This window comes from Rousettus aegyptiacus, unplaced genomic scaffold (assembly GCF_014176215.1).
Source record: "Rousettus aegyptiacus isolate mRouAeg1 unplaced genomic scaffold, mRouAeg1.p scaffold_m13_p_4, whole genome shotgun sequence".
In the NCBI taxonomy this organism is placed as follows: domain Eukaryota; kingdom Metazoa; phylum Chordata; class Mammalia; order Chiroptera; family Pteropodidae; genus Rousettus; species Rousettus aegyptiacus.
In genome coordinates this window covers 111894669-111912404 of record NW_023416307.1, presented here as the reverse complement: position 1 = coordinate 111912404, position 17736 = coordinate 111894669, and the positions used below count along the sequence as shown (strand labels likewise).

The window sequence follows — 17736 nt, the reverse complement described above, 5'->3', positions numbered from 1 at the left end:
CCACCCCCCTCCCTTCTGGTAACCACCATACTGAGAACAGAGATCATTTGTGAGTAAGAAGCCTGCTGGCCAGGCATAGTGTCCTGCTAACTTCCACTGTGCTCTGCCTCAATTACCTTGGGTAGAGATAAACAAGCACAGTTGTGATGGTTGGGAAGCAAAGATGGAGAAATCTATCTGGCATACACCTAAGCTCACTTAAGGCCAAGTTGAGCTATACATCCATATAGGTTCCACTAATTGCGTAAGTAACAACTAGACAAGTACAGTGTAGAGGATACCTTTAGGCATGGGGGGAAATAGTGCTATATTTTTTAGGTGTGTTCAAAACACCTTTGCATTTAACAGTTGTAGACTTAAAAAATAAGTTTCTTTTCTATCTCTTATCAAAAACTAGGTGCAGTACTGTTTCTAAAATAATTTACTCACACAGGGGATTCAGGTAAAGGGCCTCCTTCATCTTCAAGCCATTTAATTGGAGGTTTCACGAGCACACTCTTCACTAAAATACATATGTATATCAATACTTATTAAAAATCCTTGTAAGACCTAATTAAGTCAAAGTTTCTAACTGTGCATGAAAACGAATGTAAGAAAAAATTCCTTTATTTGAAACAAAGTCAAGCTCTTAGTACTATTTTGGCCTTACTTTGGAGGTGAATTCAGATATAGTAAAGCTTCAGTAAGTTCTCAGTTTTTTTGTTTTCTAGCTACACAGAGGTCACTAGCATGGCCACTTAAGAAAATTTATTTCAATAAAACTTGCAAAGGTTAAATCCCTAATAAATCTCCCCAAATTCATTAATATTATCTTACGATCCAGTAAATAGTATAGCAACAACTAAAAAGACAAAGTGAAAAATCAAAAGGCTATTTAGCTATTAAGAACATAAAAAATTACCAAAAAATATCCTTAAATTACAAACATTTTGACTAGATTATAGGCTCGAAATAAACATTTTAAATAAAAATTATATCTAAGAAAAACATATAGCTAACTATATAACATTTGTTATTCATTATTCATATTTCTACTTTTGATTAGGAGGGCCAGGGGAGCAAAGTTAAAAGAGGCTTGACATGTGTTATGTAATACTTACCCAAATATCTCTTCATGCTTTTTTCAAAGTCACTTGACACTTCATTTATGAGACTTTCAACAAGTTCTTCTCTTTTTTTCCCCTCCTTTAAAGACTCAGGTATCAGCATTAACATATGATCTAGCCATTCCTGCTGAATAGGTACTATTGGACTACTCTCTACACATCGTTTCATGTAAATATAGTTGAACTGAGAATGTAATAAGAAAAAATTAAATGTTCTAAATGGTATATCATTTCAATGTAACTCTTGAGCTCTGTCTTCTCAAGACATTTTTTCAGAATAAAACTATCCCACAAAATAACATATTTTATAACAAAAACATTTAGCCCAAAAGTACAATCTACAAAGATATTATTTTATATTCTTCTTTTATTTATGAGTTCTCACCCAGTTAATGTTCTTAGTGTACTTTTCATTTTCTCAAGGTAAAATAAAGGACCTTTGTCTAACTTTCTTCATTCAACAAATATTCATTAATTCAATAAATATTCAGACATTGTTCCAAATGCTGAGGATATAGTAGTAAATAAAACAGACAAAGGCCCACTCTCAGGGAGATTATATTCTGGTACAATGAGTAGTCTAACAAAAATAGATATGAACAAATGAAAAGACAGCACTTGCTCTTGGTAAAGAGCATGAAAAATTCAGTTTGTGCCAAAATTAATTTAATGCAATACTAATAAAAAATATCTATGTTTTTATAGAACTAGACAAGTTGAGCATAAAGTTCATGTGGAAAAATAAACATGTGAGAACAGCTAAGAAATCCCTGAGAAAGAAAATCTACAAGGGTGGGCTAGCCCTATGAGACATTTAAATATACTATAAAGCTTTGCTAATTAGAACAGTGTGGTACAGGTGCATAAATAGACTGACCAGTAGAAAAAAACATAAAGTCCAGAAACAAATCCAGTACATAGCGAACTTTATATGTATATAATAAATGTGGCATCTCAAATCACTAAAGCAAAGATGAATGTTTTAATGAATAGTTCTGGGACAATTCGTTAGCCACTTGAAAAATGATAAAATTAATACCTTCCACTATACACAAGAATAAATTCCAAATAGTTCAGGAATTTAAATGAAACTATACAGACTAGAAAAAAATGGATAAATTCTTTTATAACTTGATTGTATGGAAAAGCTTTCTATGATTCAAATCCCATGTACAAAAAGAAAAAAATGATTGACAAATACTGACTACATAAAAATAAAAACGTTTGCATGGCCAAAAAAAGTCATAATATAAAGGTCAAAAGACAACAGATGACCTGGGAGAAAATATTTGCAATATGTATTTCAAATAAAGTGTAAAAAGTGCTTAAAATTTTAGGGGATAGGTGAAACTTGAGGACATCTTGCTAAATAAAATAAGCCAGTGACAAAAAAAAATAGTCTATAATTTGACTTATATGAGGTATGTAGAATAATCAAATTCATAGAAAGAGAAAATAGAATGGTAGTTTCCAGGAAATGAGGGATAAGGAGAAAGGGGAGTTGTCATTTAATGAGTATAAAGACTCAGTTTTGCAAGATGAAAAAGTTCTGGAGATAGGCTGCACAACAATGTGCAAATATTTAACACTACTAAACTGTACACTTAAAAATGTTTAAGATGATAAGTTTTATGTTATATGTATTTTTCATTTTTTTAATTTAAGAGAAAATAAGACCAAAACCTAATAGAAAAATAGGCAGAATTTATGAACCAGCATTCACAATAAAAATGTTATTTAAATAACCTTTAAATATATAAAAAAGATTTTAAATCTCACTCATAATTAGAGAAACCACCTAACTTTGTCACCTAACAAAAAATAAAATAAAATAAAATAAAATAAAATAAAATAAAATAAAATAAAATAAAATAAAATAAAATAAAATAAAATCATGACTCCCACATTCTGTGGTGAGACTGTGGGGAAACAACCACTCTAATAAACTGTGAGTAGGAAGACAAATTGGCACAACCTGTTTACAGAGAAATTTCGCAATCTAACAAATCTACACATTGACCTAGATGTCTTACTTTCAGAAATTGAAAATATACCTCTAACAACACAAAAACACACATATACAAGGTTACTCATTACAGAAAATATTGGAAACATTTGAGAACTGCTGAATGAATTATTATACATCCACACTTTGGTGTTCTGTGCAGCACTAAAAAAAGAATGAGGAAATGAAATCAACACATTGTACATCTTAAATTTATACAATGTTATATGTCAATTATAACTCAATAAACCTGGGAGAAAAAAGCATGAAGATCTCATGAATGGATATGAAATGACTTCTGGGAAAAACAAAATACAAAAAAAAATATTTATGGTATGATGCATTTTGTGTAAGATAAAAAGAAATAAAATATATCTGTTCCTTTATGAAAAATTAAACACAGGAAAAATAAATCATAAATTAATGATTGGTTATATAAAGGGCATGGGTTGGAATGGGTAGAAAGTATGGGGGAGTGGGAACAGTGTAGAAGGGATGGGAGTATACATTTTGTTATGGTTTGTACTTTTAAACCATGCTATTGTTTTGCATACTCAAAATATAAAGAAAATCAGTAAGAATGGGGTGAGAGAAACTCAAAATTAAAAACAAACAGAAAGAAATGAACTTAACTGGATTTAAAATTATTAACATAGCTACACTGAAAGAGGTGCAGAACTAAGCAAAATGACTTCTGAACACAGTATTTTGACTATATAACTTCAAACTAAGTACAAAAAACTATAGAAAAATATTGAACTATAGTGGATATGCTTCTTTTTCGGTGTTGTGATTCAGTAATTTTATAACTACTTATGTATATTTTAGGATTTAATAAGGTAAATAATTGTTCAGAAAAGCCAGGTTTCTCAATTTGAGAGAAGGGAGCTACAAATACAGAAAGAGGGAAGACTAGAATGAACCCTGTGATGATGAACTTGAATAGGAGGCATCAGTAAAAACAAATGGTTTTTAAGATAGATGATAGATAGATGAATAGACAGACAGACAGACAATTCCTTAGTTCCTTCTGCTAAGCCAAGAAGCAATTATGTCCAGTGTCTAACACACATATCATGGTTTCTAAATACCATTCTCTACTAAAGAGAGCCAGGAATCCTTGGAAAAATGACTGATTCCAGGGTTAGAATAGGAAAAGTACAGAATGAGCCTAAAACATCTCTTGTGATGGTCCCCAATTCCTCACTATATCAATAAACTGACCTCTGTCTAGTAACGAACTTGAACCCCTCCCCATTCTTTCACTTCCCTCTATCCTTAGGTGATCTCACCTAGTCCCATGACTATAAACATTATCTATATATGTTGATGGGTCCTAAATCTATATCTGTAAATCTGAGCTCTTTCTGAACTCTCCAGCATAACCAGTAACTCCCTAGCTCCTAATCTGTGCAGTCCTCAGTTTTAGCCATCTCAATAAACAGCATCAATTACTCTGTGAAATCAAGCAAAAATCTTAAAAGTCATCCTTGATTCTTCTTTTCTTCACCCTCTGTATCTAATCTATCAGCAAGTCCTATCACTTCTACATCCAAAATATATCCCAAATCTATCAATTTCTTAAAGCTCTATTTCTATCGCTCTAGTCGAAACTACGGGCATCTCTCACCTAAATTGTTGTCTTCTACAACTACCTGGTTCTTCCTGCTTTTTACTCTTGTCCTGGCCATATTCCATTCCCTAAAGTGTCAAAGTGTTTTTTCCCATGTCATTGTCAAGTGTTTTTTATCATTAAAATGTAAATCAAGTTCCAGTATTCCCATGAGTAGAATCCTCCAATGACTTCCCACTGCACTTTGAATATAACCTGAACTCCTTCTCATAGCCTACCAGGCCCTCATTATCTGGCCCTGACTCCTTCTTCAAGTTCTCTATATACCCTCCCATGAGCTCAGTCAAGCTGGCCTTCTTTCAGTGCCTGGAACATACCAAGTAGTTTTCTTCTTCAGGGACTTTAAACTTAACTGTTCTGTTAGAAAATTGTTGATCCCAGGTCTTCCCATGGTTGGCTCCTTTCTACCATTCAAGTCTCCAAAATGTAACCACCTCTGGGATGCCTTCTCTTACCACCTGCTTTATATGATCCCACTCCCTCACCAGTCATTATCATATTACCCTGTATTTCCTTCATAGTACTTACAGCAATTTTTTGTTTATTGGTTTACTTGATTACTATATGTTTTCCCCATTAGAGCATAAGCCCCATAAGGACAAAAATTATGTCCATCTTGTTCATTGACCTTCAGCATCCAGCACAAGACCAACTGCACACAGTAAACATTTAAGTATCTGATGAGTAAATGAATTACAGACAAGGAAGATATTTTCTCAATCTCCCAAATCTACAGCAGTTCTATAAAGCAAGTCATTGTCACGCTATGATGTAATTATAAAAAAAAGCTAGGCATAAATAAAATTATTATATGACTATATAGTGACAGGAAGTTTAAAATCTATAATTTTAATTATGTGTCATTAACATGCCTTTTTGTGGTTTATTTAACCTTTTCGCCTCCTAAAAGTATATCATGGTCTTTAAAAGTCTTTTTTGAAAACTTCCTATTCTATGCTCACTATTGTCTCTTCACACTTCTATCACAACACCTGTTATATTTTACTGACATAAATATTTATATTTATTCATCAAGCATTTGTTGAGCATTCACTACTGGTACTCAATACCATAGTTATTAAAAATATAAAAATGATTGAATAAAAAGCAATTTCTAGCCTCAAGACTAGAAAATAGACCATTTTAATACATAAAAAGATCAACGTGCTATGTAAAATAATAAAAATGAACAAGGTATAATGGGAGCAAAAAAAAAAATGCCATCTATCCAAACCTATAGGAATAGGGAAAGACTTCCTGAGGGTGACGACTGAGCTGAATAAAAGACAGCCAGGTAAAGGAAGCATGGGTGGTGAGGGGATATACGAGGCAAAAGCAACAAGGTAAGAAATGCCATATTTCCTCAAAGATTAATAAGACCATGCTAGTAAAATATAAAGTATTATATAGAAAGTGGTGAGAAGAGATGCTGGAAGATAGGGAGAGGTCATATAATAGAAAGGCCTGCATACCATATTAAGCTTTAATTTTATAGGTTATGGAAAGACATGGCTTTTGAAGGCCTAATCTAAGGCTAGGTCAAGAAGAAGAATGACTGGAAAAGTATTCAAAGCACTTTGGGACTAATTGTATGGCAGGCGGGTAATTTGAAGGGGGAAAGAGAAGTTAAGAAAAACTCAAATGTTTTAAGCACAAGCGACTGAATGGATAGTAATAACAACTAGAATAGAGAATAAGGATGAAGAGGAGTCTTTAGGAGGAAACTGATGAATTCATTTTTTTACCATGTTAAATTTAAAGTATTTGTGTATAAAAACTTCTGGGAGAAATTAATATATACAAAGTAGTTGAAATCAGAAAAGGAGAGAATCATCCAGGGAGATTCAAGGAAAGGGAACAGTGTGCCTCAGTCAGGCAGAAAAGAGAAACCCATAAAAATAACAGAGAAATAATAGTTAGAGAATCAGAAGAATAAATATAAGAGAATAAAAAGGAAACAAATCATTAGCAGTGTCAAGAGTCAGCTAGAATTGTCATTATTTTCAATTTCAGCTCTTCTAATGGGTATGTAGTGATAATTAATCATGATTTTAATTTGCATTGCTCTAATGGCTAATGATACTGAACATGTTTCATGTGTTTTTTTGCCATCCATATACCCTCTATAAAATGTCTATTCATGTCTCTTATGCATTTTCTAATTGGATTGTTTATTTTCATAACTTTGAGTTTCGAGAGTTCTTTATGAATCCTAGATACAAATCCTTTGTTGGATATGTGATTTGTGAATATTTTCTCCCAGTGTGTAGCTTTTCTTTTCATCCTCTTAACAGGGTCTTTCAGTGAACAATAGTTTTTAATTTTGGTGAAATATAATTTATTAGAGTTTTTTTTTCTTTTGTGGATTGTGCTTTTTGTGTCAGGTCTAAGAACTCTTTGCCCAGTCCTTGGTTTTCTTCTAAAATTTTTATAGTTTTACATCTCTCCTATGTTTTCTTCTAAAAGTTTTTAAAATAGTTTTATAATTTACATTTAAATCTATGATCAATTTTTAGTAATTTTTGTACAACATATGAGGTTTAGGCTGAGGTTTGGGATTTTTTTGTTGTTTTATTTTTGTATGGATATCCAGTTGCTCTACCCAATTTGTTGAAAAGACTATCCTTCCTCCCTGAATTGATTTTCATACCTTGGTCAAAAATCAGTTGATTGTACTGTGTAGATCTAACAGGTCATCTATTCTGTTCCACTGATCCGTGTGCCCAATTATTTAAAAGTAAAAAGGTTTTTAAAAAGTCAATTAGAAGTTTAGTAAGAGTAGTATTTAAAAAAATATCCTTCGGATTTGGCTATCAGTGGTCACTGGTGACACCCATAAAGTGGTGGAGTTCCTAGAAACCAGACTGGCAAGAGCAGTGGGTTGAGGAGTGAATATCCATTTATATGCCCAACTATCTATTTTAGATTGTAGAACATCAGAAGGAAAGAACTGTGGAGGAAGAGTGACTATGCTAAACTCATAAACACAAATATGTCTTGCAATTCACCCAGCCTCACATTAGATATTTATGAACATTTTGGGATTGTTTTGTATCAGTTCTTATACCTAGTAAAGAGGAAAATCCACAGCTTAAGTCTCCAGAAAAGTTGGGAGGAAGAGGAAGGAGGAGGAAGAGTATTTTTAAACAACAAAAAACTTGGAATAGTTAAAATGAGGTTCTTTCAAAGATCCCCAGTCCATGTGGAGGTATCCTCAGTCCTCAATCCCCAAAGAGAACTTTAAGGGACTTGGAAATCCTGTGTCTCTATCTGCAAATATGTATAAATTCCTCTTTTGTGTAACAGCTCCATGAGTTTCCATATCCTTTGCTGTTAAAGAAAATTTTTATGTTGTGATCTTTCCACCAATCACATCACAGGCCCATGTTTGTTATCCATGAAGTGTCTTTCTTTCTTTCTTTCTTTCTTTCTTTCTTTCTTTCTTTCTTTCTTTCTTTCTTTCTTTCTTTCTTTCTTTCTTTCTTTCTTTCTTCTTTTTTTTAATCTCTGGCATATAGCATGTGACTAGTGGACAATAGATTCCTAACAAGTAATCATCATTATATCAATATTAAGATAATAAAAAGAGAGGTGCATTTCCTTGATAAATGCAACTTTTTGACTTTTTATTTCAGTTGTTTGGAATAGGAACTAAAACAGTTACAACTAATCTTCAACATAACTCTTAAAACCCATATTGTCATCCATGACAAGCTTGTTCCTTTAGGTAGAGAAAATAAAAATCTCAGTTTCTAAATTTATCTCTTTTCTAGAATGGCACTTAACACATGGTCTTAAAAGAAGCTACTCTTTAAATATTTTCAAAACAATAAATATAAAAAATGGAACTCACTCCTTTCTTTTTAATTTCACTGGTCATCTGTCAAAAGCAAACAAGACATAATTAAATCAATAAGAAAAAAATTTAAACAATTTGTTTTAAAAATTAAAATATAAATACTTTAATATATATGTATTATTCTTTAAAAATACTAATTACATTCAGATAGACTTGAAATAATTAAGAATTAAAACAGTATAAAGATAAACTTTTTAAAGGGAAAACATAAACTTACAGTTGGAGGATAATCTGGCTCTGGTGATAAAGGTGTTTTTTTATCTAGTGTTCTGTCTAAATTTCTTTTAGCTCCATCGATTCTGAAATATACAGTTAAAAATATTCATCTTTCAACAAATATTTATCGATGTGTGTATGTGTGTGTATATATATTATATATTACATATTACATATTATATATTATATCATATTATATATTATATATTATATACATACATACATATATACAGCAAGTATTGCAAGATACTCTACTAGGTTTCATTAAAATGTAGCAGCAATATATCTCAAGGAATTTATAACCCAAAGGGTGAGAAGATCTTTTCTTAAAGTGCCATACGAAAGGTATAGAACCCTGATGGTTCAGAGGAGGAACAAGTTCACTTTCACCTGTAGATATCTATAAAGGCTACATGAACAAATTAGCATATGCAATGAGCTTTAAATAAAGAAGAATATTTCAAGTGGAGATGTGGTTTTCCTGGGTAGATAGATCTCAAAAAAAAAAAAAAACACAAAGACCGGGAGAAACAGAAAGGCAAAGGAATGCTCGAAGGAAAAGGTGGGAGTAGGGAATTGTCCAATATGCCCAGAGGTTACAGGACCAGATGGAAGTAAGTTTGGAGAAGTGGATTGGAGTATGTAGCTAAAGGCCTCAAACGGCAAGTTTTTTATTAAATGGACAATGGAAAGTCATTGACAGTTTTCGAACATGAGAACATTTTTAGGAAGACAAATCTACCAATTTGTAAAGGCTAAATACACTGGAAGAGATGGCCAAAGCAAATAGAATACAAGTACAAGAAAAAAGACCTGAGAAAGAAGATTAGAGGATGCCATGCATGACAGGAATAAGAAAGAATAATTGAAGGAGGCAAAGGAGATATGGTCAGAAAGGCAAGAGGAAACCCACAAGCACAGACTGGTAAGTTCCATGAAGACAAGGACCATATATTCTTTGTTCACTGCTCTATCTACACTTAGTGTCCATCAAGGTCAATAAGTATCTGTGGAATGAATGACCAAAATAGTGGATTTGGAAAAAAAAAAACTCCCATGTCTAGCTTAGTACCTTATTTAATGCATGAATACTCAGAAATATCAGGTTGTACCTCAGAACAGGTATAGGGGAGAGAGCATTCATCTCTTTCTGAGGTAGCCCGTTATTGTCAGCTAGTTCGTATTCTTAAAAACAAATTTTTATGTTGAATTGTAGCCTTGTAACTTCTGTCCTCTGGAGTTATATACAAAGAATCATATTTTTCTTCTATGTTATCCTTCCAAAACTTAATGATACCATACAGTTCCTTCACTATTCTTGTCGAGGAAAGTTACCATTTATGGTGAGTTTATTAATTATGTTTTGAGTATCGGCTTAAGGTCTTTATATACATGGATCTCATTTAACTTCACAAAGATCCTAAGAGGTAAACATTATTTTTTAACTCCATCTTACAGATAGGAAGATGAAGATAATTCCCTGAGTTGAAAAATTCGCATGGCTAATAAGCTGCAGAGATGGAATATGAACTTAGGCCTGTCTGATGCCAGAGTCTACACTCTCACCCAATAAGTGAATCGGCTTCCTTCAAATGAGGTAGTTTCAAAATTCCTTACTCTCCTCTGTAGCCATTATGGTTTATCAACATCTCTCTTAAAGTGTGATCCCGGAAATTCCAGATGTTGTTAGACTACTACGGAGTGAAAATTTTCTCTCCCACATTCTAGACATTCTACATTTATTAAAGCATCCTAAGACTGAATTAATAAGCTTCTTTTGAGTGACATTCTACATTTATTAAAGCATCCTAAGACTGAATTAATAAGCTTCTTTTGAGTGGCTTCATGTCTCCATTGAATTTTTCTGAACCTGACCAAACTAAAATTCAAACTAAAATTCCAAAGGCTTTTTCACATGAAGCAGAAAATAGGCCTGGAATATCCTCCTTCCTCTTTTATTTAACCATCAAGGCCTAGGCCAGACTTCCCTTCATCCATCATTAACTCGCTAAACAGCCTAGCTCTCAGTGATTGATATTGTCAAGGAATTTGCCTTATACTTGGTATGCTGGTTGGCACTAGTTGGCTCACACTGTAATTATGCCAACATAAATATGTCTAATTTCTCTGAGCTCTTTATATGTAATTGTCACCCCTTAATATAGCAACAACTTCCTGGAGTATGTGTTCCCCTATTGCTATAAATGTAAAGAGCTGGGAAGAATATGAATGAGCCTTTTTATTCCCTGTTTTTGGTTTGTGTGTTAACAACGAAAAAAACAAATAAACCAAAACTGGATAATTTCAAAGAACTGTGTGACAGACTACATGCAATAAAGGAAAGAAAAAGTATTCTAAATCAAGAGGGAGATAGTAGCTCAGAAAGAAGTGGCTCATTCCTGGACTCTGGAAAGCCACAAAATTATTTTGGCTCAGCCAAGTGTTTTCAGGAACTGGTCCCAGCAATGAACCCACTTCTGCCCACCATTCGATCTTGTACATCCTACCTCAACCCTGCAACTCGATCCACAGACTTTACCTCACCTTTGAAACAGGGATGACTACATTCCTATTGCTTAATAAATAGATGTATGTAAGCAAGGAATGGAGAATCATAAAATCTGCAGTCATCCAGAAAAATGTGTTTCTGTTATAAAAACTTTTAATTCCAAATGCATTTTTTCCAAATAAAACACATGACAATTCTAATTTCAGCATTAACACAGCACTCTGCTGCAGGTTATTTTGAGGCAGTATTTTTTATTAAGCACCCAAATGAGAGGAACACTATTTACAAATCTGTATGAAGCTCAATAAAGTTCCTCCTTAAAAAATCCATTCATTCACTCATTCATTCACCAACAATAACAAAGCCTTTCACAATCTGCCCCTACCTTTCTATCTTTACCTGATACAACTCTTCCCTATGGCCCTGATACTCCAATGACATTGGTCTTTATCAATTCCGAGAACACATTAAATGTATTCATATTACAGGGCTTTCATGCTTGCTACTCAGCTTGCTAGAATGCTGCTTCCATGTTTATTTAAATGACGAGTTTCTGATTGTTTAGATCTCTACTTAAGCATCATCTTCACAGGCCTTTCCTGTATTGTACCTGGGAACATCTTCCCTGTCACTCTCTATCCCACTACTTTATTTCTTCATAGTACCAACCATCTTCTAAAAGGTTAACATGTTTTTTTTTAATATATTTACTGTCTGTCTCCTCCCATTAGAACATAAGCTTCTTAAAGACAGTCCTTTCTGTTGTGTTTTCTATGGTCTCCCCAGTAACAGGCACAGTGTCTGCGTAATAGTTGATACTTAATGGCTGCTAAATAAACTGATGTAAGAGGAATACATAGAAAGGGTTAAAGGTGCATGAAGGTAAAGGTGCATGAAGGGTTAAAGGTGCATGAAGGCTTTCCAAAGGAGGTGATCCATAAAACAATCCTTGAAGAACAAATATAAGGATTCAAGGAAACAAATATTGTTCAGCGAAGGAAATTGCAGGGAGCGATTGTGAAATTTATTTTTTACTAAAATGAAAAATATATTAATGGAACTATAAGTTGTTCAACATGACAATGTGAGAAAATAAAAGGTTTTAGAATAAGAACAATATGTCACTCCTAAGCAACTCTCATCTCTATTCTCTGAGTCTACGGAAATATTGAATAGAGTCTTAGAAATGAAATGGGTAAAAAATTTCTAATAATACATATACTGACATTAGTTAATATATCTTATGAGCTTGGATTTAAATATGATTAGATGGTTGATTAACTAATAAAAGTGTAAATCTATAGGGGCAACCAAATTGGCATAGATGATAGAGGCTCTGTTCATCCTTCGGGCCCAAATCAAAGTTATGACAGAAACAAGCAGCAAGAAAAAATTGCCTGGGATCTTGATGAACAAGCCATACAACTAGGGAGAAATCCAAGAACGCACCCTGCAACGGCAGAAGGTAGGATGGGGAGAGGATGCAGGGCGACCAGGTCTCCAGCAACTGAGATGGAGGCAGCAGCAAAAGCCTCTTAAAGGGGCAGCGTCTGCAAGCAGATTTCACGATAACAGACCTGTTCACTCTGAGCACCAGTGCTGATTTGGCTGCACATGGCGGGCACCAGAGACTTACAGGGAGACATTGTCGGAGTGAGAGCCCAGGCAAGACTCCCTCGGTACAGAAGTGCCATCGGTATCCATTGTTCCCTGTTGAGCCCTCCCACTTCCAGTGCCCTGACACAGTGCCACCATTGCCATGAGGTCATCAAACTGGATAACCGAGGTCGCTCCACCCAGAGGATTCCCTGAAACCTCACCTCCCCCAACTCGTGGTCTCACTCAAGCCACATCCAGATTTATCCTCAGCAAGTCAAGTATTCCTTGCTGAGCAGCACCTAGATTCACACTGGAGGCAGCTGGCCTTGGATTCTGGCATGGCCTTTTGAAGCAACTATAAGCACAGCATCTGTGAATTGCTTGCTGAATCTTAACAGGTGGCCCTGGAGGGGCAGAGGCTTGAGTTAAATTTGGCCTGTAGCTGATCCCCTCTCAGGACTGTGCCACTGGACACCTACTTCACAAATCCATACCAATAAGACCAGGAGACTTAGGAGCTTTGCTTAGTACATAGAAACAGACATGGAAAGGCAGCAAAAATGGGAAGACAAAGAAACAAAAACCATATAAGAGAACAGAACAGAGATCCAGATATAATGGAGTCAAGTAATTTAACAGATGTAAAGTTCAAAACACTGGTAATAAAGATGCTCAATAAGCTTTTGGTTAAATTCAGTGAGAACGTCAACAAAAAGATAAGAAACATAAAAATGGAAATGGAAATTATATAAATTATATATATTATATAATTAATATAATGTATATAAATTACATAATTTATATAGTATATAATTTGAAGAAATAATGGTGGAAAACTTACTGAACCTGGTGAAGGAAATGGACATAAAACCCCAAGAAGCTCAGAGAATTCCAAAAATCAGGGATCCAAAGAGGCCCACAACAAGACATATTATAATTAAAATGCCAAAGGTTAAATACAAAAAAAAGAATATTAAAAACGGCAAGAGAAAAACGGATAGTTACCTCCAAGGGAACACTCATAAGACTGGCAGCTGATTTCTCAAAAGAAACTATGCAGCACAGAAGGGCTTGGCAAAAAACATTTGACAGGATGAAGACCCAGGATCTACAACCAAGAATGATTCATCCAGCAAAGCTATCATTTAAAGCTGAAAAACAGATAAAGAGCTTTCCAGACAAAAATAAGATGAAGGAATTTATCACCACCAAGCCCGCATTACAGGAAATGTTGGAGGGACTTCTTTAAGAAGGAAAAACATGTATCAAAAACAGGAATAAAGAATGGTAACAACTACATTCCTATCAATAAGTACCTCAAATGGAAAAGAATTAAGTGTTCCAACTAAAAGAGCAGATGAATGGAAAGGAAAACAAGACCCCTACATGTTGCCTATAAGAGACTCACTTCAGTTTAAAAGACACAGATTAAAAGGAAGGGGATGGAAAAAACATATTGCTTTGATGGACCTGGAAGGTATTTAAGTCAGATAGAGAAAAATAAATACTATATAATTTTACTTATATGTGGAATCTAAAGAATAAAAAGAACAAACTAATCAAAAACAGACTCACAAATATAGTGGACAATTTGGTGATGGATAGAGGAGAGGGGAGGTTGGGGGACTTGAAGAATGGGGTAAAGGGTTAAAGAAGTACAAATTAATAGCTGATGGATGGACACGGGGTTGGGGAGCATAACATAGCGAATGCAATTAGAATGGATACATTGACTAGATGGAGGCTCAGGCGGGGGAGGGAGCAATTGAGGAAAGATCATTTTATGAAATATATAGATGTCTAACCAATGTACTGTATACCTGAAACTAATTTAAATAAATTTCAGAAAAGCAAAAAAAAAAATGTAAATCTAAATAAGTTATATAATTAAAAGACTTGTAGTTGTAAAGGAAGTAAAATTTGCAAAAATTTAAATTATTAAATTAGCAACAATATGATCATCAACAATATAACAGACAATATAACTTAGTCCCTTGCAAAAAAATATGTAAAAATGAGGCAAACCAAGGAGGGAAAGAGAATGCAGAAAGAGGAGAAATCCACCAGAGAGAAATTTCCCATTTTATAGTTGAGTGTTGCATTAGAATCATACAGATGAGATCCCTGCCTTTTTCTTATTTATCCTCAGAGCCCAGCAGAGTCAGGTACCTAGGAAATTACCAGTAACTGCTAAAATGAACCGAACCATCCTTATTACAGCCTTTGGTAGCTAGTACCTAAATTAACTTTAATTTCCACTAAATTGGAGGGGAAAGGGCAGAATGTCAGATTATATTTTCTTTTGTACATAAAAAATTTAAGTACAAGTAGTTTCAAGATATTTTATTAAGTATTTGTTCAAATACAATGCTACTTGTAGAGCCCAATTACTTGGTTTTACTGTCAGGGACCAGTATGATTATAATATATTGAGCGTAGGTATAATGTGCTGCTTAAAGTATATGAACTCTAGAACTAGACCGTTGTGATCCAAACCCCAGCTCCATGCCCTTGGGTGAGTTGCCTAACTTCTCTGTACCTCAGTTTACTCATCTATATTTATATTTTATATAAATTATAATATGTAATTTATATCTCTATAAAATAGAGAGAACAACAGTGCCCATCTTATAGGGCTGTTGTGAAAAGTATAGGGTGAATAAAAATAATGCTTAGAATAAGCACTGGTTAGAGTAAGCAATATATATCATTTGCCAGCATTATAAATACTTTTTCAATTATTTTCCTAATAAAACTTTAAGATGGTATTTTGCCCACAACCTTCATATTTAAATCTTTTTATGAGAATATGAACACTAATCATTTCACTTGAATTCCAAACAAGAATTATTTATGAATATGCTACTTACACTAACTGATTAATTGTCTTCTTCTGCTCCTTGTGTCTTCTGTAATGCAGCAGCTTACTTTGTGCTGATGTTTCAGCACCTATGTCTTCTCGGGGCCTGACAATGGGCGGTAACTTCAAGTTCAGAGCCTCCTTTTCTGCTGCAATGGCAGCTTTGTTTGGATCTGACATCTTGGTCCTCTAAAGATTAAAATAGTCTATGCTCTGAGGAGAAAATGTCCATAAAGCCATTATTGTAAAAGCTAGCTTCAATATAGTCATAACCTATATATCGATACCAAAAATTCTAGGTCTTTTTAGATATTTCTCCCAAGTATGGTATTAGTCTAAAGAATGGCAATTAAAATAAATGGTCAGACACTACGGTTAAGTGTTCTACCACTCACTTGCTATGAAAAGATGAAGTAGACACTTCCAAGTTAGGGTTTCAGTTTCTTCGAGGATGAAATTAAGGCACTAGGTTAGATGTTCTCTAAATGCCTACAGTTCTAAAATTCTGGGTTCAAATTTTCCCTAAGATGCAAATCACAACAACAAAGTCCAGTTGTTGAGGTACAATCTCTCTCCCCCCAAACTAATTTAATATCATTGATATTTAAACATCGATATTATATCATAGTCTTGTCACCTTCCTAGGAAGTGAGACTATGATCAAGCAAAAACAGTCATACTTAACGCACAGGAAATCTAAAATGTCATGTAAGTATAGAAAAATTATCTTGATAGGAACTGCATTTGCCACGACACCCACAGAATTTGACGATACTTGCCTTGCAAAAGATATTTCAGCTGCCACCCAATTTGAAGGGAACAGCTGAGAACAAGTAAGTACCTGTTTTATACTACTTCCCGGCTGCGCAGATAAGAGGAAACCGTCAGTGAGCTTCTCTTCTGGAGAAAGGAAGAGGGAAAACGAGGTGTGAAACCTCCAGAATCCCACCGTATCCCGAGCTGGGCGGTCGCCTGACGCGTAGATACTAAGTTGTCGCCATAGAAACTGTCACTGTCGCAGTTCAAGAGCGCAGTCGCAGTTGAAGAGACTGGGTAAAGGTTGCCTAGAGAGGCAGTTGCTGAGCTACGACGGATTAGGATTACCTATCACAACAACAATTCATTACTCAAATAAATGGTGGGTGGGTGAATGAAATTTTTTACTTAACTGCCTTTCTTTGGAAAGGATCCAAAAAATCAGGATCTTCAAATTGCAGAAAACTGCAAGACTGGAAATTTGGATCTGTTGGAAAATAGATTTATGTAAACCCTCTCAAAGGACTTTCAAGTCTTCAAGTGTCCCCACTGTGGCTTCCCTATAAATATTGTAATTGATCAACAATATAATTTATCTTCTTTCTATAGAGAGTATTTGTTTATACAGCACTTTTCCTTCAGAAAATCCTTGGCAAAAAAAGGTCATGTAAATTTTGTATGCAAATTTTATGAGTAAAAGGAGAACAGCAGTCTATGTCATACATCTTCTCCCAGTTATTTAATCAAACACTAATCTAGTACTGCTGTGAAGAGATTTTGCGGATGTAATTCAAGTCCCTAATAAACTGATGCTAACCTAGGGAGATTATCTGGGTGTGCACGAGTCAATCAGTGTAAATCCTTAAAAAAAAAAAAAAAAGGTTTAGGCAGAACCTGAGTCAGACTCCAAACAGAAGCCAACTCTACAATTACTCTCCTCTCTGGATTTTCCCTGACAGTCTGCCCTACAGACCTTGGACTTACCTAATCAGCTCCCACAATTGCATATGCCAATTCTTTGTAATAAATTCACATATATACACATACATCCACATGGATACATATAGGAGGCATTTAGAATCTACTGGTTCTGCTTCCCTCATTAAGCCCTAATACAATGCATATCTTTTAAAAACAGCTTTAAGTAGATATAATTTACATACTCTAAAATTCACCATTTTAAAGTATACAAT

The 17736-nt window shown here is 34.3% G+C and overlaps 1 protein-coding gene across 19 annotated transcripts in view; it reads right to left on the bottom strand.

The window, feature by feature from the left end:
• The window catches only part of DNAH12 (dynein axonemal heavy chain 12), a 185285-nt gene extending 167549 nt beyond the window's left edge, over positions 1-17736 (bottom strand). For 5 of the 19 annotated variants that reach the window (XM_016131605.2, XM_016131613.2, XM_016131608.2 and 2 more), the window contains exons 1-6: positions 16629-17735; positions 15798-16000; positions 8821-8902; positions 8598-8624; positions 1101-1290; positions 430-502 (exon numbers count right to left, since the gene is read on the bottom strand). In XM_016131605.2, coding sequence (XP_015987091.2) covers positions 430-502; positions 1101-1290; positions 8598-8624; positions 8821-8902; positions 15798-15967 — 542 coding nt within the window. In that variant the 5' untranslated portion in view covers positions 15968-16000; positions 16629-17735. Of the gene's footprint in view, positions 1-429; positions 503-1100; positions 1291-8597; positions 8625-8820; positions 8903-15797; positions 16001-16566 lie in introns of those variants that run through there. The other 14 variants (XR_001595223.2, XM_016131616.2, XM_016131617.2 and 11 more) reach the window with 10 other exon arrangements.